The sequence below is a fragment of the Papio anubis genome, chromosome 5, assembly GCF_008728515.1.
Source record: "Papio anubis isolate 15944 chromosome 5, Panubis1.0, whole genome shotgun sequence".
NCBI lineage: Eukaryota > Metazoa > Chordata > Mammalia > Primates > Cercopithecidae > Papio > Papio anubis.
In genome coordinates this window covers 166,533,309-166,557,971 of record NC_044980.1, presented here as the reverse complement: position 1 = coordinate 166,557,971, position 24,663 = coordinate 166,533,309, and the positions used below count along the sequence as shown (strand labels likewise).

General features: G+C 37.8%; 1 protein-coding gene across 4 annotated transcripts in view; it reads right to left on the bottom strand.

Moving 5' to 3' along the window:
• Positions 1–24,663, bottom strand: part of CPEB4 (cytoplasmic polyadenylation element binding protein 4) — a 71,598-nt gene that overhangs the window by 21,731 nt on the left and 25,204 nt on the right. For 2 of the 4 annotated variants that reach the window (XM_003900535.4, XM_009209586.3), the window contains exon 3: positions 6,257–6,307. The exons of the other annotated variants lie outside the window; for them this stretch is intronic. In XM_003900535.4, coding sequence (XP_003900584.1) covers positions 6,257–6,307 — 51 coding nt within the window. The remainder of the gene's footprint in view (positions 1–6,256; positions 6,308–24,663) is intronic. 4 annotated transcript variants of the gene reach the window in all.

Genomic DNA, 24,663 nt, shown 5'->3' with positions numbered 1-24,663 from the left:
TGACATTATTGCTTTCATACAAAAGCATACTTTGCTACATGAGAGGACCTAATCAAATCAATTCTGTCACGAATAGGACTTTAGGCCATGAAGGATCAGATATTACTATGTTTTAGTGGACAATGAAACAATGGATCCTATTTGGGTTACGCTGATCTACCTTAGGCTCTCCATCTGTGCACCTCTCAACGCCCCACGGTGAGAAGACAAATAGCAATGCTATTTGGAAAAAAAGGGGAGGGGTGTAACTCAGATGATAAGATGTTATCAAATAACTGACTTCTGGCTAGGCATGGTGGCTCACACCTATAACCCCAGCACTTTGGGAGGTTGAGGTAGGCGGATCATTTGAGGTCAGGAGTTCAAGACCAGCCTGGTCAATATGATAAAACCTCATCTCTACTAAAAATATAAAAATTAGCTGGGTGTGGTGGTGCACGCCTGTAATTGCGGCTACTTGGTAGGCTAAGGCAGGAGAACTGCTTCAACCCGGGAGGTAAAGGTTGCAGTGAGCTGAGACTGACCACTGCACTCCAGCCTGAGCAACAGAGTGAGACTCGGTCTCCAAACAATACAAAACAAAACAAAACAACCTGACTTTTCCAGGAGGACTAAAAGAAAAATATGGGGAGAGGGGTGGGGAAATTAGCCAAATTAGTAAATCAGTTGAAAATATATAAATCAAAGGTTTGAAGCTAAAAGGAATTAATCTGTGAACAAAAGAATAAAGATGGTAGAACCAAAAAGCAGACAGAATCATTACAAAGATCAAAGTATACAATTCAACAAAGATGCAAAGAAACATTTTAAATGATTTTATAAATTAATACCTAATTTAATAGGCTCACTGCCACAAAATTAATTTACATTTGCTTTATGGTTAGAAATTCCTATCACTTTGGCTTATGTCTACATTAGTTTGTTGGCACAACAACATTCAAAGAATGCTCCCAAGATCTGATACAGACACTATTATTTGTAAGGCCTACCTTAGAAAAGAGCAGAGAATGCAACTCTAGTTTCCTTATGTCCCTAACCCTCAGTTTCTTTATTTATAAAAATGGGGAGCAAATGAGAGAATAATGAAAAACACAATGTGTATATGTAGTGGTCAGTCACATACTCAATAAATAATCTCCTCCCTTTCCCAAAAGTAAACTCATATGCATATATTCTTAGTATCATCTCTTCAACAATTAGCTTTTCATTAGCATTTTAAGGTTAACAATTGTAGAGCACTTTAGAGTTTACAATTTGTTTTCATATTATCTTTTCAACGAAGGGATCTTTCAACATGCTTATTATTGTAGCAACTAGAACCATATTACATACATTTTAGGTAAGTGATCATCATCTACATTTCTCTTGAGTAAATTATACCTTCCTTTTTGATAGATTTCTTCCCCCTCCCAAGCAAACAATCTTCTTCCTTTCATTCCAAAAAACTATAATTAAGAGATGTTGGGCCAGGTGCGGTGGCTCACGCCTGTAATCCCAGCACTTTGGGAGGCCAAGGCAGGCCGATCACTTGAGGTCAGGAGTTCGAGACCAGCCTGGCCAATATAGTGAAACCCCATCTCTGCTAAAAATACTAAAATTAGCTGGGCATGGTGGCAGGTGCCTGTAATCTCAGCTACTTGGGAAGGTGAGGCAGGAGAATCGCTTGAACCTGGGAGGTGGAGGCTACAGTGAGCCGAGATGGAGCCACTGCACTCCAGCCTGGATGACAGAGCAGACTTCATCTCAAAAGAAAAAAAAGAAAGAAAGAAAGAAAGAAAGAAAGAAGTGTTGTTCTGTGCTACCCTTAATAGATCCCTTATTAATCTCTTCCTCAAAGGAAAGAAAATACATGAGTTGTTAAAACTTAACAGGTTTTTTTTGCTCTATAACTTTCTCCTGCCACAAGGTTCATTTTTGAAGTAGCTAATCCTGAGGGCTAGAGCAGTGGAATGAAAGGTTAGAGAAAAAAAAAGGTATAATGCACAAGCATTTCTATACAGAGGTGGTGGTGGTTTCTTGGGTAAAATAAAACTTCAAGCTGGGTTAGAGGAAAATTAATCTTTTAATCCAATGTCTATCTCAGAGCTAAGCCAAGATACTCCAGAGGAATTTGGGGTAACTGGCCTATGTTTAGCACTTCTTGTCACTTAACTGGGAAACTAAGTTTTAGGCTTGCTTCTCATAACCATAAAATGGGCATTTTAACTGTATCCCTACTACATGAAATTTACTAGTAAAAGGCATCTATTACGGGTGGAATTGTGTGGTCACCCTCTACCCCCACCCTCCTGTCCAAATTCATCTGTTGAAGTCCTAACCTCCAGTACCTCAGAATGTGACTATATCTGGAGACAGGGTCTTTACAAAGGTAATTAAGGTTAAATGAGGTCAGTGGGGTGGGCCCTAATCCAATATGACTGGTGTCTTTATAAGGAGAGCTTAGGACATGGACGTGCACAGAGGGAAAACCATGCGGTGACACAGCTATCTATAAGCCACAGAGAGATGCCTCAGAAGAAATGAACCCTGATGACACCTTGCTTTGTACTTTAGCCTCCAGAACTGTGATGAAATAAATTTCTGTTTAAGCCAGTAGTCAGCAGTACTTATTATAGCAGCCCTAGCAAACTAATGCAGCACCCAAAAAGTAGCTTTAGGGAGTTTGGTTTTAAAAATACACTGAAAATCCAAGAACTCTCCCCAAGATAGCCCCTCAAAAAAATCTCTACAACTATTAACACAGCAATAAATTGAGAAATTCCCTAGAGTATGAACTGTAACATTCTTAACACAATTACCAATCATTGTTGAATTATATTGGCACTGCCTTTTAACATGAGTGGTACATGAAAGTCACTGTATGAAACTGTAGGAAATTGATGATCGAGCAGGGCAAAAAAATAATTTGATCCATGGATGAATACAACCTATTTATCTTTGTAAAGGCAAATTACAACCTTAGTCCAATATAAGCCACTGAAAACTGGTTGGTGACTCTGACTTTTTTTCTTTTAATTATTGTTATTATTTTTCCAATAAGAGGCTGGTTAGGGGATTTTCTTTTTATTTATTGAGGATTTAAACCTCTTTCTAAAAGCATTGAGGGTGCTCGAAAATTTCAAAATAAAGCATAAAATAAAAATCAGATAGTCAAAATTCAAACATTCATGTGAGAAAGAGAATAAACAGCTGCTCTACATTTTTAGCGAAATAAAACAAGAAAGGGCTTTCAACAGATACTTGGAAGAAAAAGCTCTGAAAGTTACCATTGAAACAAAGCAGAGAGGCTATATAATCACCTTATTAAAGGTTTTTAGAAGCCTGAATAGATAATGGTGGACAAGGAAGAACTGTTCCTTACAGCACCTTTCAGTCTTAAAATTAAACAATGACTATAAAGTGACATAATAAATAAATTACGCTTTTATTTTCAGTTTTAAGAAAAGGCTGTATGGACACAAGACATGAAGGGAATGCATTTGAAAGTGCATAGTTTTAGATTATTTACCTTAATGACAGACAACGAAAGCATGTTCAACTTTCAACAGTTTTTACAAACTCATATTAATCCTTTGTTCTATATTTTTTTCCTTATATATTTTCAGCTATTAAGAATCAACACATGAATGAGATTAATTCCTAACCAAAAATATTGCTTATTCTAATTCTCTTATTTTGACTTACTATGTGCCAGGTGCTATGCTAAGTGACTTCCACACATCTTCACCACAACAAAATGTGATGGGTAGTATTTGTAATTCTTTAATTAATCTTCACTAAGCACGATTCATTATGCCAGATTTGCAATACAGGTACCCCCAAAACCTGAGCTAAAGTGAGAGCAAAACTACTAAGAATGAATACATCAATGAGATTAATTTGTCTACAGATGTGATCCACTCTAGAAGATATTTTACAAACATGACTGACAGAATGGACAATGTGCATATCTTGATCAAGGTCACTAAAAAATTGTCTCAACACCTCTCCTCCCTACCTAGATCTAATTTCATGACTTTCAAGCAATCTTCTGCTCTAATCCGGACATTGCTACTGCAGAGGGAATACGTCAGTCGAGCAGTCATCCCCGGTATCTGGTCTACCTGGAAGTTTTATGCTTCATTATAAATGAATAAATTGGCATCTGGTCCTAACTGGTTGGTTACTAAAAACTAATCCTTCATCAAATCTGACAAAATCAAGTTTTGGGGCCTCATGAAGCTCAATACCAGACCCGAGACCATGGCAATCGTAGCCCCACGCTCCTGGGTCTTGCTTAAGGAGCCAGCAAGAGATGTTTCTTAAAAGAAAGACATCTCTCTTTGTCCTTTATCTTCATGTCTTTCAGTTTGAGGCAATGTTAACCCAAGTCAGTATGTCTTTATAATAAACAAAATTTCCATGTATGCAACATTAAAAACTATTTAGTTTTCTCTTAGAGTTCACAGACCAGTAAAATTTGAAAACATAAATATTCTGGGAAAAAGTTACTTTTATTTTTTCACTGACAAGATCACTAAAAATAATCTATCTAAGAAAGAAAGGATAGTAATGAAGAAAAAAGGAAAGGCAATCTCATAATAGTATACTTTTTTTCTTTTTTTGAGACAGGGTGTCACTCTCACTCCGGCTGGAGTGCAGTGGTGCAATCATGGCTCACTGCACCCTTGACCTCCCCATCCCAAGCAATCCTCCCACCTCAGCCTCCCAAGTAGTTGGGACTACAAGCATGTGCCAACACACCTCGTGAGTTTTTAAAAATCATTTGTAGAGACAAGGTTTCCCCATGTTGCCCAGGCTGCTCTTGAATTCCTGGGCTCAAGGAATCCTCCTGCTTCAACCTCCCAAAGTGCTGACTTTTTTTCCTAGTTAAGTGAATTTAGCTTTAAGGAAAACCCACTAGAGAGAGCTTATTTTTCTTGACAACCCTCAACAAAGATGGGCCCCAGAGGCAACTAACTAATCCAACAGGAACACCTTCATAAGGAAACTGGGACAAAGAAGAGTTGATCACTTTGCCTAAGATGACACAGCAATACCCCAAATCTTGTTTCACTACAATTTCCAGTACCTGGAACTGACTCGAACTAGTTCCAAAGGAAAAGGTAAACTCTTCTACATGTATATATATCCCTTATGTTCTCCTTATCCTGATGCCACTGTCACCACTGGGTTTGGTTTTTGGCCTAATACATTTATGCTAGAACACTATATTATGGTATTATTTCTGGCACTGTAGCATGAAAAGACCTACATCTGAGGACCAAGTAAGATTTTATAAGCTATTTAGTCTCCAGAAGATCTGATGTACCCAGCAATTTCTAAGTTCTACAACATATTGATTTCAAACACTAGTCAAAAAGGAGATCCAGTGATAAAAATATTTTTTAACTCCTTATTCACAACATACTAAAATCAAGGAATGGAAGAATTTTAAATTTTATTTGTTTTGGGAATGATGAGAATACAGCTATTTAGTCCATAACACTTGTTAGGGGTTGTGGAACTTAAAATGAGCTTTGACAAATGGAAGGCATTTTCTACACACAGAAATTTGAAATCCACATTCCAAAGTAAATTAGTAGAAAGTAAGTAAACAAGACCTCTGTATTTCATCCAATTGTTTTAGACCATGATACTAAAAAAACAGACACTAAAATTCTTGTGAGTGGATGTTCCCTCCTCCTGGTGAAACTTAGCTTGCTTCACTATGCACGTAAAAAGAGAACTCAACAGAACATTAGCACAGGAAAGGAGAATCTAATGAAGGCAATGGAAAGCCAACAAAACTTCATTTTTCTTGTTTTTGTTAGACAGCAAACAGCAAATGACCTTGTCCTATGCAATGTCAAGTACTGTGGTTTTAGGCTGCCTTTTTCTGGTTTTAGATCTCTGCTTATCCTTTCCTCTTGGAACATTTTTCCAGCCACGTGGAAATGGCTTTTATGTTAACATTTCAAAGGATACTCTACAGAAGCTAACATTAGACAAAGCCAGTCTTTAGGTATCATTATGGGATTTTCATTTATTCTGATTGTCACCAAGTTCAAGACAGGGAATCAGTTGGCCCTCAAATTAAAAAGAAAAGTTTCTGCCACAATTTTGAGGTAAAAGAATTATTCTTAAAATAGCTGATAGTTTAATAGCAACTTACAGTTATCATTACGGAACAAACTAATGTCATTTCTCCACTGCTGAAGCACAACTACTGTATCAGCTTTGTGCACTTCACTAGGGTAAATCGATTATCACTTACCATTAATAAGCAGAGAGCTATCGGATCCTGGATATGAATAGTTTAGACGACCTGAAGGTAAAAGAAGGCCGTTACTAAATTTACTGTTTTCATAGATGGTTTAAACTTATTCAATAACAGAGCTAATTGACTTGCTTTCAAATAGGCAAGGTATTTGAATCAGAGGATATATCAATCAGTATGTTCATCAATATTCAAAAAGGAAAAGTTTGAAAGTAGGAAAAGAAAATATTTCTCATATTTAACTAGGTCCTTCTAATTTGCAAATCCTCATCCAAGGTAATTTTCTTTATACCATTATGTAATAGCAACTCATTATGACAATCTTCACATTTCTGCCCCAATAAATGTGAAAATTTTTCTTCATTTGTGTAGTGTTTTGTTACTTTTGAAAGTATGTAATTGGCAGTAATATTTTCCTATGTGACTCATAAGAAAAGTGCCACGCTTATGCCTACATGTGGAGACAGGCTAACGGGTTTAATTTCAGGTTTGGCGAAATATTCTCAGAGGGAAGAAGAACATTTCACTGAACTCACATATGATGAAAAACATCAAAAGCCCAGGGCACAGCAGGCACTCACTAAATGCTGGGTTACTTTCCTCTGAATTTTGAAGTGTGTCAAAATCTACTTTTGAAACTAAAATGGGCACCCAAGATATCTCTCAAAAAAGAATTTGTGAAGGTACTAAAATTTTTGTCAGATGAACTGTCTTCCAAATTGGTAGCCACAAATAACACATGAGGGGGAATGGCACTGGGATTTCTCTATCTTGAAGGAATTACATTTCTGTTTTGGAAGAGTTTCAACATGTAAGTTGAGTTATCTACACTACAAATCCTTACTGAGTACACATATGGACCTAGTTCTAAACTATAAGTTATAAAATAAGAATCATCATGTAACACTTTTAAGTGTCCAAACCTCATATGCCATCTGCACCCACCTTGAGAAGAATGACTGAAGAACCCTCAACAGGCCTTCCTCATCTAAGGAATGGATAGGGGAACCTGGCTGGTAGTTCTCTACGATAGTTCCGCCCTCTATAAATCAGGATTTAGAACAGGAATTTTAAAGTGACTCAGAACTACAAACATTCCTTTAGGAAACAGCAGTCTGAATTTTGACCCCACAGAACCATGACTCTCAAAGGCTAAGGAAAAACGGATACACATAGGTTCTCCGATGACTTGGGGCTGGGGCAGGCCTTCCAGGATGCCTGCAAGGACTCCACCTAGTTCCACTGAACACTCTGAGAACCAGAGCTAACATGGGGTCCCATCAATCCAACAGCTACATATTAACAACTCTTTAGAAAGGAACTTAAGGTCTTCAATGTTTTAAAATGCTGCTTTTTTGAAATAGTCTCATAGTAATGAACTCATGTAATGAAAAGAGGAGACTATTCTCTATTGCCAACAGCTTTAATTAATCCATATCCAAAACTTGAAGTCTGGATAAACTCTAAATTTTATAATTTTCCTACAATTTTAAAACCAAATGAAAGGATTTAAAAGAAATTAAGTTGGTAATTGTTCCATTTAAATTTCAGCTTGTTCCTATATAGGGAGTGGAGGTAGGAATGGAGATGGAAGAAAAAAAGGTAAAAATTAATTTTGATATTTCAGTTTATTCCTAAAAATTAGTTTCATTATTTAATGCTAATGTACATAGCCAAGCACCCAAATCTACTGAATTCTATCTAGGCTGCTTTTTAACTAAAGCCTGGATCTATGGCCTGTCACAAATATATATTTTTAAAAGGATAAACTTGAGATGTTAGGAGCAAGAACATGACCCTGTTAAAAACTTGGGGGATGGAGGGCCAGGTGAAGTGGCTCATGCCTGTAATCCCAGCACTTTGAGAGGCCAAGGTGGGCAGATCACCTGAGGTCAGGAGCTCGAGACCAGCCTGGTCAAGGTGGTGAAACCCCGTCTCTACTAAAAATACAAAAATTAGCCAGGCATGGTGGTGCACGTTTGCAATCATTTCCAGCTACCGGGGAGGCTGAGGCAGGAGAATCGCTTGAACCCGGGAGGTGGGGGTTGCAGTGAGCTGAGATCTCGCTATTGCTCTCCAGCCTGGATGACAAAGACAAAACTCCGTCTCAAAACAAACAAACAAACAAACAAACAAACAAACAAAAACTTGGGAGGTGGGAACAGAGTACTGTTTCTGAATTACAACTAAAAGTAGCAGCTGATTTTCTGTAATGGAACATATATACAGATTTTATACTTCTAAAACTCTCTAGTAAATGAATAAGAGCTATCACACACTTTCATTTATCATAAAACATTTTCAGAAGAAAGACTAAATCAATATAGAGACAAAAATATATGATAACATTTGTTGAAATATTAAGAGGAAAAGTCTTATTATCTTCAAGAAGATATTCTAATTATTTAATGCTAACATTGCAATAGAAACTAAGGCTGTTCTATATGAACGATAATGCCTCTTATTTGATGCCAAGAAAGGATTATTATTATGATTATGATTATTATTATTATTATTTTAATTTTTGAGACAGGGTCTTACTCCGTCTCCCAGGCTGGAGTGCAGTGTGGTGCTATCTCAGTTCCAGCCTTGACCTCCCAGGCTCAAGTGATCCTGCCATCTCGAGTCTCCCAAGTAACTGGGACGACAGATGCATGCCACCACGCCTGGCTAATTTTTTATTTTTTGTAGAGATGGGGGTCTCCCTATGTTACCCAGGCTGGTCTTGAACTTTTGGGCTCAAGCAATCCTCCCACCTCAGCCTCTTAAAGTGCTGGGTTTACAGGAATGAGCCACCTCACCCAGCCCTAAGGGAGGATAATGAACAATGAGAATCCAAAAGACAATTACTAAACAGGCTGGTTTCACAATGAAGTTTCACAAATGAAGTTCCACTTTATCACAAACTCATGTTTTGGGTACCTTTTAAAAAGAAAATTTCAACTTGACAGTAACAAAACGGTCCTTTAACTCAATTATGAGATTAACTCATCACATATCTCCTGGAGAGACCTCCCGCAACCAAAGTAGTGACCTTTAACACTTTCGCTGTCCCTTGGCCTTATAAGTTACAGTCATTCTACCCTCCAGCTAAGACACAATGCGACAATGAAGAATTACTGGCAAAGTTCATAGCTGAACTCTGAAAGTGATACTTGTTTTTAATTTTTTTGATCCGGCCTTGTGATATGATTCCTGTTGTCAGGTTAGAATCAATTGTGGGCTCTAGTAGCAAACACACCTGTGACATTCTGTTAAACAATCAGCTATTCTTTCTACTTAAATTTTAACATATAGGCAGTGACATTAAGAAACTGTTTCTTTTTTTAACTTTCATAATGCTTGCCTAACCTGTGTGCCCTACTCTTCTGTAAATTCTCTCCACAACTAAAATATCTACAGAGCTGTCCATAATCTATTATGGATAACACATATCATTTCCTTTCTGGGTATCTTTCAAAAGCTCCTATTAAAAGTGCCATGGGAATTTGGTTATCTACAACCTTTTTGCACTCTCCTTGTACTCTTTCCTTTATTTCTGTTCTAATATCCTTTCTGCTGCATTGGTGTAAATTTCTATGGATTTTCTATTCCATGGCTAGCTAGTTGATAATCCCCTCCCATGCCTGAGACAGTGGCCCTCACTCCATGTTCCCAATGAAGGGTGTGTATGTAGTTTATATATAAATATATATTTTTATGTTGATACATAAATGTGTGTTTATATATAAGCATATTTGCATACTTATAAATAAATATATACATGTTATTTTTTAGAGCATTTTAGGTTCACAGAAGAATGGAGAGGAAGATACAGAGATTTCTGATATTCCCCTGCCCCCACATATGCATAGCTTTACCCCATTATCAACATCCCCACCAGAGTGGTATAGGTTGATGGCAAAAACTGCAATTACTTTTGCACCAACCTATACATTTGTTACACCCAAAGTTCATAGTTTACATGAGGGTTCACTCTTGGTGTTCATTCTGTGGGTTTGGACAAATGTATAATGACACGTGTCCACCCATTATGGTATCACACAAAGTAGTTTCATCCCTCTTTGCCAGCCCCCAACCCCTAGCATTTTTATTGTCTCACAGACTTGCCTTTTCCAGACTATCATGCAGTTGGAATCATAAAGTATGCAGCCTTCCAGATTGCCATCTTTCACTTAGTCATATGCATTTAAGGTTCCTCCACATCTTTTCATGGTTTCATAGCTCATTTCTTTGTAGTGCTTGATAACAGTCCATTGTTTGGATGGATCACAGTTTACTAATCTATATGCACCTACTGAAGGGTATCTTGGTTTTTCCAAGTTTTCACAATTATGAATAAAGCTTCCGTAAACATCTATGGGCATGCAGGCTTTTGCGTAGGCATAAATTTTCTCAAGGATTTTTTCAAATGTATTTTTTTTTCAGATTCACCTTTTTCCAAAACAGCTTTCCCAACGAGGAAACATCTTTTTTTTTTTTTTTTTTTTGAGACACAGTCTCACTCTGTTGCCCAGGCTGCAGCACAGTAGCGCGATCTTGGCTTACTGCAACCTCTGCCTCCTGGGTTCAAGCGATTCTTCTGCCTCAGCCTCCTGAGTAGCTGGGACTACAGGCACGCGCCACCACACCCAGCTAATTTTTCTATTTTCAGTAGAGACAGGGTTTCACCATATTGGCCAGGCTGGTCTTGAACTCCTGACCTTGTGATCCTCCCGCCTCGGCCTCCCAAAGTGCTAGGATTACAGGTGTGAGCCACCATGCCTGGCCGGAAACATATTTTTAACGAACTCACCAAATTTTATTTGTAGCTACAAAGCAACAACTAACTTGCTTACCTAATCATTTCAGCTTCTGGCTAACCTTCTTATCTCTTTTACATTAAAGCCCCCTTTGGAATTAGAGCTTTTAATACCTAGGCATCTTGAGTTTCCTGTTTGGGTACCAGGTGAGCATTTGATGAGTTAATTCCACTGAACTCAAAACATCAGTATTTCATAAATAAAGTATAATAAAATAAAAATTGAGATGTCTGAATATTAATATAACCCAGTACCTGCCTGCTGTTTTGTTTGGTTGGATTTTTGAGAACTCATCTTTATTTTATTTTATTTTTTCAGATGGAGTCTCGCTCTGTCTCCCAGGCTGCAATGCAATGGCGTGATCTTGGCTCACTGCAACCTCCGCCTCCCAGGTTCAAGTGATTCTCCCACCTCGGCCTCCTGAGTAGCTGGGATTACTGGCACCCGCCATCGTGCCCGGGTAATTTTTTTTTGTATTTTTGTAGAGACGGGATTTCACCATGTTGGCCAGGCTGATCTTGAACTTCTGACCTCAGGTGATGCCCCTGCCTTGGCCTCCCAAAGTGCTGGGATTACAGGCATGAGCCATGGCGCCTGGCCAAGAACTCATCTATCTTTAATCATTATCCAGGTTTGGGCACATTCAGAATTAATTTCTCAAGGGTGAAGGAAAGGATTCGGATTTCAGCATGTGAACCTATTTGATAGGCAAAATTCAATCTTTGAAAGCTCTTGGTATTGACTGTGTTATAAATATAAAAAATACCGCCTGGTCAGCAGCCCTAATCTTAAGGAACATTATGACAGGAAAAGTAGTAGTCTCTGGAGGCCAGCTGCAGAATTTGGAACCAGAAGCCTGGCATACATCATGCCGAAGGCATAGGCTATATTTGGTGACATGACTCAACCTAGCCAAATATAGGCAACAGATACAGAGTGACTCTGGGGATCTACACTACCAAATCCTACAACCTAGAAAAGATCCATACGTCAACTAGGCAATTCTATGCTAAGCATTTGCCAGTTGGAAGAACCAATATTTACCAACAGACTGACTGAGAATAGGTTGGGGGAGGAGGTGCTAAAAAGAACAGTATGTAGTATCACATCCTTTTAAGACACTAACTAAAGTAACCAAGTCAAAAAATAAAAGGAGAAAAGACTAGAGGAAATCCTCCTTTACATTAGCAGTATATATAAGTATTACTTTAATTAATTAGGTAAAATAAGTTATTTTCTAAAGAATAATCCAGATATTACCACTACCGATAATTCAACAGGAAATAATAAAATAAATGCTGCCATTTCAAACACACAAACACCGAAAAGTACCAAATGTATCTGCAGCGCAATTAGATTTCACGCTATCTATAACCTTTTCTTTTCCACAGTCATGACAACAGTGTTGACAACATGGTACAGGCCAAGGAAGGATAATAGGAAATAACTCTGCAAGGTTCTCCAAAACATACAGACAGTACTATAAAGTGACAAGTGGCATAAAAATTTTAAGGATCAACTTTTGATTGATTCACCCTATAAAAATGTGGATACTCCAAAGAAAAGCAGGGTGTTTGCAGAGGAGTCTTCAGTGAGCACCATTAAAAATTTCTAATAAATATACACACACATACATGTGTTGTTGTTGACTACCTAACTAGAAGTGCTGCTCCCGCCTCTGCTCCTGCTACTTTTGTTTAGCTCACATCTAAGTGAATCAAAACTATACTGTCATAAGTAATATTTTAAAGGAGGTAGTCCTCCTAGCCCTGCACATCTTCTGTTTTTACAAACCCCACTTGAGGCTTGAAGCAAGATGGTGCTGTGGGGACCTGGACACTGGACAGCAAAGCTCAAGAAATGTGTAATAAATCCACTGGTTATGAATGTCAACTTTATACTTACACAAATGCAAAAGACATATCAGTATGAACAAAACAGCATTCAATATGTTCTATAACTTAATGGTATAAATTTAATTTTTAATAATTTAGTCTATTGACACAAAAATAACTCCCCAAATCAAAATCAGTAAGCTTATTCTACCCCCTTATCTATCTGTGCTACAACCAACTCCAACAAAGACATTCCCATGCAAAATCACAAAGAAGGAACTGGCTGAAACTGTTATCAACTGAAGAGTCTTGTCCCCTCCCAAAGAGCCACTTAAAATTCACTAAACACACACAGAGTTTAGGCTAAACAAAACCCTTCTCTGCTACAGATTTGGCTTTCAGCTCAAAAGCCAGTGCTTACAAAAATCTTTGAATGAATGGCTTTCTTAACTCTCCACACTGCCATTTCGCTTCCCACATCAGGCACTCCAGCCATTCAGAACTGCTGGCCTGTAACTTCAACTTCTGGGTTACTCCCTCTACCTAGAATGCCCTCCTCTCTCTCTCTGCCCCTCAATGTCTTACCACTCAAGCCTCCACACTTTTGTCCAGGCAGTTCCCCTATTAGGCCTCACATCTTATGAGAAGCCTTCCCTGCCCTACATCATCCTTGCTGTGATTCAGATAACCCTCTGTACTCCTTTCAGTATTCTTCACACTTATTACACTGTATTTACATTACTTGTTTTAATCTCTTGCTGTAGGGCAATGAGATCTTTATGGATTTTGGGTCTGATATCCCAGAGCCTGGAGCAGAGAAAGGTGCTCAATAAACAGCTGTGGACAACGAATGAAGCAAAGTCAGCAGCTGATGGTCTCTCTGCCATGGAAGATGCAGTGTAACGGGTAGAGTCAAGCTGTATCATCTTGTGACCTAGGTCAAATTATTTAGCTTTGTTGAACCTCAGGAAAACAGAGATAATTCCATCGACTTCACAAAGCTGTTGTGAGACAGTCTTGAGATAATGTTTGCAGAATGCCAAGAAAAGTCTCTCGATATGCAGTAGGTACTTAACCAAATTAATTCCTTTCCCTTCCCCAGTAATAAGCCGAAGATAACCAACAGTTTTCCACTTGTAAGAGAAAGGACAGGGAGGATTTCTTTTGGCCAAAAAGTTCCAAACCGGCACCTTGGAGAAGGGAGTGGCAAATCTATGGGATATTTCAGCTTCAGAGAAATGAGAATTTGCTAGTATCCTTGGTTAAAAACAGGGATATAAGTCTTCTCAGGAAGAGAGAAAAGAACAAAACCTAACCCCTTACTTTTATCAAAGCCAAACTGGCAAAGATACAAAAGAATTTTAATAAAAACTTCAAAAATTCAACCTAAATTTTTTCTTTTCAATAAAACCAGGAAAGATCTTCATTTTGAACCAAAACCCCAAATTTAATGTTTCAGTTGTGGTATGATGATTGTAATAGTGGCAAAATAAAATAACACTTATGTGTAAGATGGGTGAGGTCAATGGAGTATGTTTCTACAGATGGGAGGAAGGTTTCATATGAAGGAAGGACTGCTTTGACTACAACTCGGGGCAGGTGTGAAGCTGCAAGATCTAAAAGCATCTAAGAATTTCAGGCAGGAGGGGATGTCTAGAGAGAAACTAGTAAGAAGCTGACCCAATTAAGGAATTCAAAAGATTTCCTACTGCCAGTAAAGCTAACAACAAACCAGCAAGCAGGAAGACTATTTTTATCCTTGCCAGAAGCCTTCTGACTCTAGATGCTACATTTAGAGGACAGAGCAACAAGATAACTTGCCTTAAGAGGATGTTATGATACCAGTGATTAATGGCAATTTTTTAAGCTCTTAAAAACTCAGCAAAACTAGGTGTAGTTTTTGTCCAAACTAAGCCAGCCAAAGTCAGTTGGAAAAAAAGGGTGAAAAAAATATAATGGAAAGAAAAGTGGAAAAACAGACCGAGTAGTAGAAAAAAATTAAAGCAATCCAGAAAAAAAGCCAAGGCAGTAAATTAAAATTCTCCTACCTTGCAAAAAGTTTGATTAAAAGAAGCGCATGTTACAAGATACATATATTAAAAGAACCAATAAACAAACATAAAGAACTGGCCCCAAGGTGAAAATAATTTTGACAAATGGCTCTCTGTACTGACATGAACATAAAAAAAACACCAAGATAAACTTATGAAGTCTCTAGGGACCACAAGGTAAGTCAGTGTAAATGACTGAGAACTTTAGAGATAAGAGAGAGAAGCCACAAGAAATCTAATTAGACTTTTCTCTGACTACAGAAACTAAAAAGAATTAAGACTGTTTCTTATTTATAACCATTATTTTATAAAATAGAATACTACTATACTGATAAAAAGCTGCCTTAAAACTGTTTACTGAAGTCCAAACCCCAAAAAGCAATCTGTAAAGTCACTAGTTGGCTTTCTGCATACAGAACTATCATTAACTCTAGTCACGTCACTTACTTAACAGGAATTCTGACAACTTTTCTGAACCTTAATGAAGAATGGACTTGCATTTTATATTTGATACAAGAATTTCACCTTTTGTTATTTTTCAGAAGGCCCACTACCTATTTTCTCCTATCAATACTCAGCGTTCTTACTTTTCCTCTTATTAATCTTCTAAATTAAATAATAAACAGGATATTCAAAGATGTCTGGTAATTATTTGGAAAACAAGCTGGAACCTTTGTTTTTAGTTAGTCCCTGATATATCCCAACAACCATAGTGCCTGGTGCACAGTAGATGCCTGATGTATATTTGTTATATGAATGACCTCAGACAGCTTTTGACTTTACGTATACATCCAAAGTGGCGCAAAAGTGGGGGTGGGAAGGGAAGAAGTATATCTGAATCACATGAAGAACACACATGCTTAAGTCCCATGGCAAATCTGGTGAATCAGAATCAGGGAAGAGAACAAGTCAACTTGGAAAAGTTTCCACTCCCAAAAAGGTGCACTTCAGTATGAAACCAGCCAAATGTGAGGTCTGAATCTTTCATAGATTATGATAAAATACAGATTTTTAAATTTTGTACAATCTCCTAAATTGAAATTAAGAAATCTTGGCCAGGCATGATGGCTCATGTCTGTAATCCCAGCACTTTGGGAGGCCAAGGTGGGTGAATTGCTTGAGCCCAGGAGTTTGAGACCAGCCTAGGCAACATGGCAAAGCCCCATTTCTGCAAAAAATACAAAAATTATCCAGGTGCTGGCAGGCACCTGTAGTACCAGCTACTTGGGAGGCTGAAGTGGGAGGAGCATTTGAGCCAGGAAGTGGAGGCTGCAGTGAGCCAAGATTGTGCCACTGCACTCCAGGATGGACAACAGAGCTAGACCCTGTCTCAAAAAAGAAAGAAAGAAAGAAAAAGAGGAAAAAAAAAATTGAATGCCTACCCTCTGTCAAAGCATACTAGACAAAAATGTTTACGTTTTCTTATGTTTGTTTCCTTCTCAGAGGCTACACAATAAATACTCAGGCCATTGAACCAGGAGCCAGAAGCTGTGTGTTCCTCCTATATTGACCCTTGGAGGTACCAGGAATCTGAGTGACTTTACAGAAGCTGTTGTATCTCTGGGATCTCCAATTTTTTTCAACTATAAAATGAAGACCACAAAACTCACATAAAAGTTTACTATAAGGATCTGGGTAAGAAATCATTCTCAGAAGGGTCACTGAATAAAAGAGAAATGGTATCAGAAGTAAGCAGCCTTTCACTTGATACTGGTTGTTAACGCTGCTTCCCATACAGAAGGTCCAAGTCTACCTTGAAAAGGAAAAACGCAGCCCAGCATCAAAATTATCCTTCAACCCACCTGACACATCGAATATGTTCAAATATTTGTGCAGGTGGAGTATAAGCAGAAGCTAAAATATAAGACTCTTCCAAACCACGTGGCTTAAAGAGGCTTTAGGAGCACCTGCTTTCCCCGCCTAACAAGAGCTGCCATGTTATACTACGTGAAGTGCACCCATCTCGTCAGATGGCTCCCTCTACCCCCGGCATCATGGAGGATAGAGCCTCAGCAGCCCATATTCTTAACCCTGCCACAAAGGAATAAAGATGGCTTCAGATGTCAGGAAGCTTCAAAATGCTACTTGGTGGAGAGGACAATCTGGGAGAGGGTAAGTAGCCTCCTCACTCCTCCCTGTCCTCCTCCTCCTCACCAATTCCTCTGTTAAATTCCTTTTTTATGTTATGTTCTTTTTTGTAAAAAGGAGCATTCTAATGGCAGGAGTACAAAGCAGAAAAATTAGGGAAGTTCTCTAGAGCAGTATTTCATAATCTGTTATAACAACTATTAAAATCTACTTTGATCAAAATATTTCAGAGAGGCTTTCCTCCATAATAATAACTGAAGACTCCTACCCCTACCTCTACCCTAATGAATGCTACAAGTAAAACAGAACAACAAAAAAAATCTTAATATCAGAAGGCTACTATGAATTCAGCAACACCTTTAAATGTATTTTAATTGCATTACATCAGCATCCACATGCTTTTGGAAGATAATCATGCATACATCAGTGACATCTATCATCTAACTGGAATGCCTGGTCACTAATGGGTTCACAGGCTCTATCAAATAATTCCCATGGCTGAAGAGGCACATGGTTCACAAATGGAGAACAAAAACATTTCATGAGGCCAAGTTTAAACAACTGTTTTCTAAACATAATATTTTTAGGTCTATCTCAAAAAGAAAAGATGTAGTTTAGACCCAAAGCCTTCACACAACCAACTAAATCTGATTTCTGATTATATCCCTTACACAAACTACTCCATATGAAATACTGCCACACCCAGACTCACATGATATTCATGGGCTACTTTCAGTCATTACACCATAAAAACCTTCAGTTTTAAAATGTAAAACTGTACCTTCAGTTTTGTAATGTAAGACTGAATTGCTGATGGTAATGTAAAGATTATTAAGTTCAACCCCTCTGTTTACAGGTGAGGAAATTGAGGTCTAGAGAGAAGTGACCAACCTAAGGCACTACTAGTGGCCAAACCAGGTTTGAATACAACCCTAAACACTTCTCCTTTTATTTCATAACATTTGGAAAAGTCTGTTACATGCTAACAACTTCGGATCCTTACAATAAAGAAATCAGGCAGCTGGTTTAAATACCTCTATTTAGTCAACCATGCCAGACATTTATTATTTGGAACATTATAGCCAGCAGAAGTTAGATTTTTAAAAAGTTATTTATATTTCAATTAATCACGGCTGCTCTTCAGAATTAAGACTTGCTCTTTATCGTTGGTTTCTCAGGGCACTAAAAGGGAGCCCTAATTGGTTGATTCCTCCTTCTCTTTTCCAATATACAGCAACTGGCATCAGCCCAACTGGATTCCAAAGAGATTATGGAACTGCTTTCCCTTCAGAGTTCCACTAATGTTCTTAATTGACTGGTTACCAGGTAATACCCAGAATAAAACAAAGCCTTGCTTTTAGAACTGAGTGCACTGGTGCAGGACTGAATTTAGAATCAGTGAGTTAGACAAAATAATGACGCCCAGAGGCAGCCTGACCATCTCAATGTCTGATTTGAAAAGTAGTAACTAGTTTAAACCTTCTTAAAAAGTATTCCTTTTACAAATTGTATGACTAATTGTACAGGGCTAGCAAGAACAATTTCAGAGTCTTCTCTCTCCCCCTTTTTAGTTTTGGTAGTGAGGATAATGGGAATGTGAGGGGGAAAACAAGAAATTCACAATTCAGGCACATACAGCTGATAAATGAATCAACTGCATACAATATTCAGGTAGAAAGTCCATGCAGGAGTTTTGGGAAGTAATAATTCTGTGGCACAATTGTGAACTGTTCCCTCCTTCCTGTTGCTAAACTAAATGCAGAGAATCTTGGATATTTTTATGACAACTATGAATCAGGCGGCATTTCTTCCCCTCCCCCAAAGTCAGCAAATAACATAGTCATGGATTATATAACAGGATCAAGGAAAGCCTTAAGACCTTCATAGAAAACGAAGGGCTTTTTTATTAAGCAGATATTTGGGCTGTTTTTGTAGCTGTCAGGAAATGAGACAGCAAGCGTCACCTCTACAGAATTTTACTATAGAAGGAAAACATAGAAAAACAAAGTGACATTATTAAAGGTGCACAATACACTCTATTAATTGAGATGTGGCACATGAATGGCAAGGATCACCATAAATGTTGTGGGCCCCCTTCTCTTTTTTACAGTAGGAAGGTCCCTAATATTTATCATTGACAAACTGTGGACAAAGTCTGATAATCTTACTACTTAATTGTCATTCTGACTTCATTTCTGAGTGGAGATTACTATTTTTGCCTGTCCAGATGGTAAAACATAAGCTTAAATTGTACACAAAACTTAACATGACAAAGTAAAACATTAAAGAAAAGTACTTGTTAATTTGTTACCTGATTGTTGCTTGTTTTCTGATTTATCTCTAAGTTTTTAACTACCACACGTAGTTAAATCCCTGCCCTGAATGGATGTCAAACAATATTAAGTCATAATAACCATAGAATAAGAGAGCTTTACTACAACTGAAAAGAAAAAATAATGTTAATGGGTTAAAAAATCTTTTAAATGTGTGTTTAACCTTCTAATAACATAAAAAGTTTACTATAATACTTCCCCCACCCACCCACCGTTACCCTCACCTCTCACTCAGGTAACAAAGAATAAAACGATAACCAATTGTCATGGCCTCAAGATAGGATTCCTTATGTTCAATGCTCAGGATTAAGATAAAGGGGCTGCTTAAGTAATTACGGACCCACATCATGAATGACATAAGACAAACTCCCCCTTTGTGGCAACTGCTTATTTGATTTTCAGACCAAATAAAAACAAGGGTTAAATATTCAGTCACAAACGTGTAGCAGGTAGAGGGCAAAGGATCACTATTTTCGATGGACTAGTATGTGTTATGTAAGTAAACGGGGCAGATGAGGATCTGGCCCACACACAAGATGCATTTAGTTTGAACCGAGTTGATTTCCATTCAGAGGCTAGAGCGAGGAAGACTTCAGTCCGATCCTATGACCATGTCGGCATTCACATACATCACATGATTTTCTTTCCTAGGCATTTCCCCTTCCCCTCCTCCGCTTATAAAAACCCAAAAGACAAAAACAACAGCAACCCCAAATCCGAAAGGGGGTAATCACACTGCTCAAAATCCACATCTTTGTAAGCTCAACCTACACAGTACAGTGAGGAATCCAACAAATCCGGATCAAAAGTAAAACAGAAAGCAGGCAGTTGTTCAAAATTAAGAATAGACCCTTCACTTTTCATACAAAAAAATCATGCCACACAACTTCGCCCTCTTCTTCCTCACAATAGAAGTTACCTCAACACAGAAGCCCAGGTCCCATCCTACAGCACAGCTAAGCCAAGGCAAGAGAAAGACTGTTTAGGATGTTCCATTTCCACAGTCAAGAGAGGGAGAGTACGGGAGGAGAGGAAACACACTTCATTCCTATATAGCCACACACGCAATTAATTGTAGACCAGTGTAAATTATACTCTTTGCTATTTAACGTCCTACATTACTTATGAGGCTTTGAGAAGTAAGGCAACTTTTTAATTCTTAAGAGACTTAAGTCACTCCCCTGTTACGCTACTTTGAATTACTTGGTATCATCCAAACCGAGCGAGAAAGAGCCAGCCAGGTTCAGGAAAGCTTCAGCCAGACAGGCAGGCAGCTGCCGGCCAACTCTGAATCCTAAAGACTTAATGATATTTAAAGATCCCTCGATTCGCCAGACACATTTGGTACCACATACTAATAATTTACTTGGAAGGAGAAATTTGATTATAAATCCAAGTAAAATTAACCGGTTTGCATTATCCATTTCTTCATTTCTTTGAGATGGAGTTTCACTCTTGTTGCCCAGGCTGGAGTGCAATGGCTTGATCTTGGCTCACTGCAACCTTCGCCTGCCAGGTTCAAGCGGTTCTCCTGCCTCAGCCTCCCAAGTAGCTGGGATTACAGGCGCCCGCCACTGCGCCCAGCTAATTTTTACATTTTTAGTAGAGACGGGCTTCACCATGTTGGCCAGGCTGGTCTTGAACTCCTGACCTCAGGTGATCCACCTGCTTTGGCTTCCCAAAGCCCTGGGATTACAGGTGTAAGCCACCATGCCTGGCCTATCCATTTCTTCCTTATGGTACTTTGAATCATGCCCCATTAAATGTCCCTTAAAGGAAAATGTCCATCTAATCCTTTAAAAAAGTTGGAGGTTAGGGTACCAGTAATCTGTTCTTATTTTGCCATAGGCAAACCAATTTAAATAGAAAAAGGTTAAATACTGTAAGAAATTATAGACCCTCCCCACCATTCCTACCTGAAATAAATCATTCTAATATTAAAGCAACAGAACCTATTTTAGTAGGACTTCCTTTTGTTTTGAAAAAATTGTACTTATTCCCAAATTACTTCAAATTTATAACATATGAAATAAATAAGTGACAACATTTAGCAACTCTCATAGCAGGTTTCTAGAGCTATTTCAGCCTGCATCAAGTCAGTATCTGTATAAAATACTTGTTCTAATGTCTCTGTACCAGTGTACAACATGTGTTCTCTAAGTCAACTAAGTGACTGCAATTTGGAATATAGGAATATTAGTAAAATGGTGTATCAAAAGAAAAGTTAAGGTTTCCTATTATTTATTACATATTTTTAAGTAGCACTAAATTAATTCTACCCCAACTGTAAAGATACAGAATTTAAATAATCCCAACAGCCACTCTCTTAAAATGATATAAAAAAAAAACTTTTATAAAACTGATGAAACAAGCTTTGTGTACTAAACTTTCAACTTGAGTTTCATGATCTTCTTCTAGAAAGGCTATTATAAATTCTTTTGCTTAGCAACAAAGAAAAGAAGCACAGATGGAATCATCACTTGCCCACTCATTCAAGCATTTGTTTCAAACAAATTTACAGCAATGAAAAATAGTCAGCGAAGGGTCTCTAAATTTAACATGTAGATAAAGCAAGAAAAAATATGAAAGTGTTTTAAAATGCAAGGTCACACCACCTTTGGCAGTCAGGAATTAAATACATAGCATTTCTGGAGCAGATCCACAGCTCTTAAAGCAATGCATGAAACACATGAGGCAGTGATGTATAACATGCTTCCACTACTTACTCTACATATGCAATAGGTTTCCTGGGCACCATGGGGATATGTAAAAGACTGGCACTTTAAACAACTTGCATTTCTGAATGCAATCATTATTGCTTACATTCAAATGAAGTACTTGAAATGTCTGAAACTCAGAGGAATTGCAGTGGATATGTTGAGCCTTCCCTTTCAAAAACGGAAAGCAAGATACATTCTACAACAATATGAAGAGAAAAAGACTCCATTTTCGCACTATTCAAAGGAATAATATGATATCTGAGTCATAATTTAATATCTGAAGAACAACTATAATGTTTTGACAGTCTGTAGATTGCCTTTGTTCTCTCAATAATTTTGCTGTCTCGTTTTGGCTTTCTAGTGAAATGAAGCAAATTGAGTATTATGTTGTTTTCATATATTGGATATAAAATACTCAACCACTATCATGAAACTGTGGATTGTTATATTCTGTGTGACATCTGATAATTTTTAAGCACTATTTTTGTCTCTTTATTCCCTTCACACACAGAAAAGAAAAAAGGCTCCCTAAATTTCAGAGTTCTCTCTATACACTGAATGTAACACTGCCTCATGAATCTTTATTTCACTATATCCAACCTGTGCTTCAGAAGGCTGAAAACAGATGTACTCGCATGTGGTTTTAATCTGTTTCATGCTGCTCCATTTCTAAGTAACAAGTACCAATTTCACAAGCGAGAAAAAACACGAATAACAATAAGATACAATATTCCCCAAATAATCATCTAGGCATCTACAGTAGTAAAAAGTTTTTCTGTCCAGGTGAAGAAAAAACTTGATAAGCCTAATAATATTGTAGCAATGCACAAGCTGCCACCTGGGGGATCAAAATTCAAAATCAGCCTGTAGCTCAGGCTCTAGGCTTATGAGACTGGGTGTGCAGTAAAGAAAATGAATTCGGTCTCTAGGGAAGAGGATTGTCACTGGTGTTGGTTATGGAGAAGGCAATACACAATTTCGTGGATAAAAATAACATCCAGACTTGCCAGCTGACCAGAGAAAGGACAGGGAGATAAGGAATGAGGAGAACCGTTTCCCCCAGCACAAAGAGCTAAATCCCTGTACATAGAAAAAATCGTAGTAGCCTCAAAATTCTTAGAAAAGCAATTAAAAATAAATTATAAGAAAACCTAATTGAATTATGAAAGCTAGGTACTCCTTTGAACATTTGTTTAAAAAAAGTAAGTTTTCCAACAAAGCAGTTGGAATCAATAACACATTCATAAAGAAATTCAAAAGCTGCACTTGAAGGTTCCTAGGCCTGTTAAGCATTTTGTTGATAGTAAAAATAAAATTTTTTAACTCCATTACAGCAAGGGAGATTTTTTGTTCCCAAATGAAAAATACAAATTAAGTTTTCTAGCTCTTTTGAAAATTTAAGTTAATAATAGCCACACCAATAGATTCAACTTGTAGTTCCCGTAGCAATTTTAGGCGTTATTATTTAAACATACACACACAAACTGCATACCTACGAGGAACTAGAAATGAAAGAGAAAAACAAATGAGGTCATTCATAATTTATGAAATTATTTTTAAGATTATTAAAGTTGTCTTTGAATTGTGAAGTCTTTAAAACAATCAAATCTTTTTTTTTTTTTTCTGAGAGGTATATTGTTCTTTACTAATCTCAGAATTAATACGAATTTTCTTTTCTTTTCTTTTGGGGGGGCGGTGACAGAGTCTCTCTCTTCTGCACCCAGGTTGGAGTGCAGTGGTCCGATCTCGACTCATTGCAACCTCTGCCTGCCAGATTCAAGCAATTCTCCTGCCTCAGCCCCTGGAGTAGCTGGGACTACAGGTGCACACCACTACACCCGGATAATTTTTCTATTTTTAGTAGAGATGGGGTTTTGCCATATTGGCCAGGCTGGTCTCGAACTCCTGACCTCAGGTGATCCACCTACCTCAGCCTCCCAAAGTGCTAGGGTTACAGGTGTACGCTACCACACCTGGCTAATGTCAATTTTCTATTTTCTGTTTCTAAGGAAGCAGACCACTGGAAAAGTATTTTATTTATTTTCAAAATGAATTGGTAGGTGTTAGACACCTATTTCAAAATGATAATTTTTTTGGTTATTCAAATTTTATTATTTTTATTACCTTTAAACAAAATTTCACAATAGAATGAACCACTGTTAAAATCAAGCATAGTATTCCTAAAATAGCTATCTAAATCAGAAGGTAGTTCGACAAGAAATGAAATGCTGCCCTGAGCAAAAACAATGTCTTGGCAGTGATAGGCTATGGTGATACAAAGGTCGTGATCTTCTTTGAAAAAGAAAACAAGCATAACTATAATCTGGCATTTTAGGTCCATGCACTCATCTGTGAATTCTTCACTGCTCTTTGTAGGAAAAAACACACAAGGTTCCTGTAATATACTCAAGTCAGACTGGCACCTAAACTTAAACTGAAGCTGGCTTTTTTCATGAGCATGAAAGCAGACTTAGACGTTTAGTAATAATACATGTAATTTCTTTAGTGTCTTCTATGAACTAGGCAATATGCTGAAATCTATAGCTGCATCATATCATGTCATCCTCACAACCAC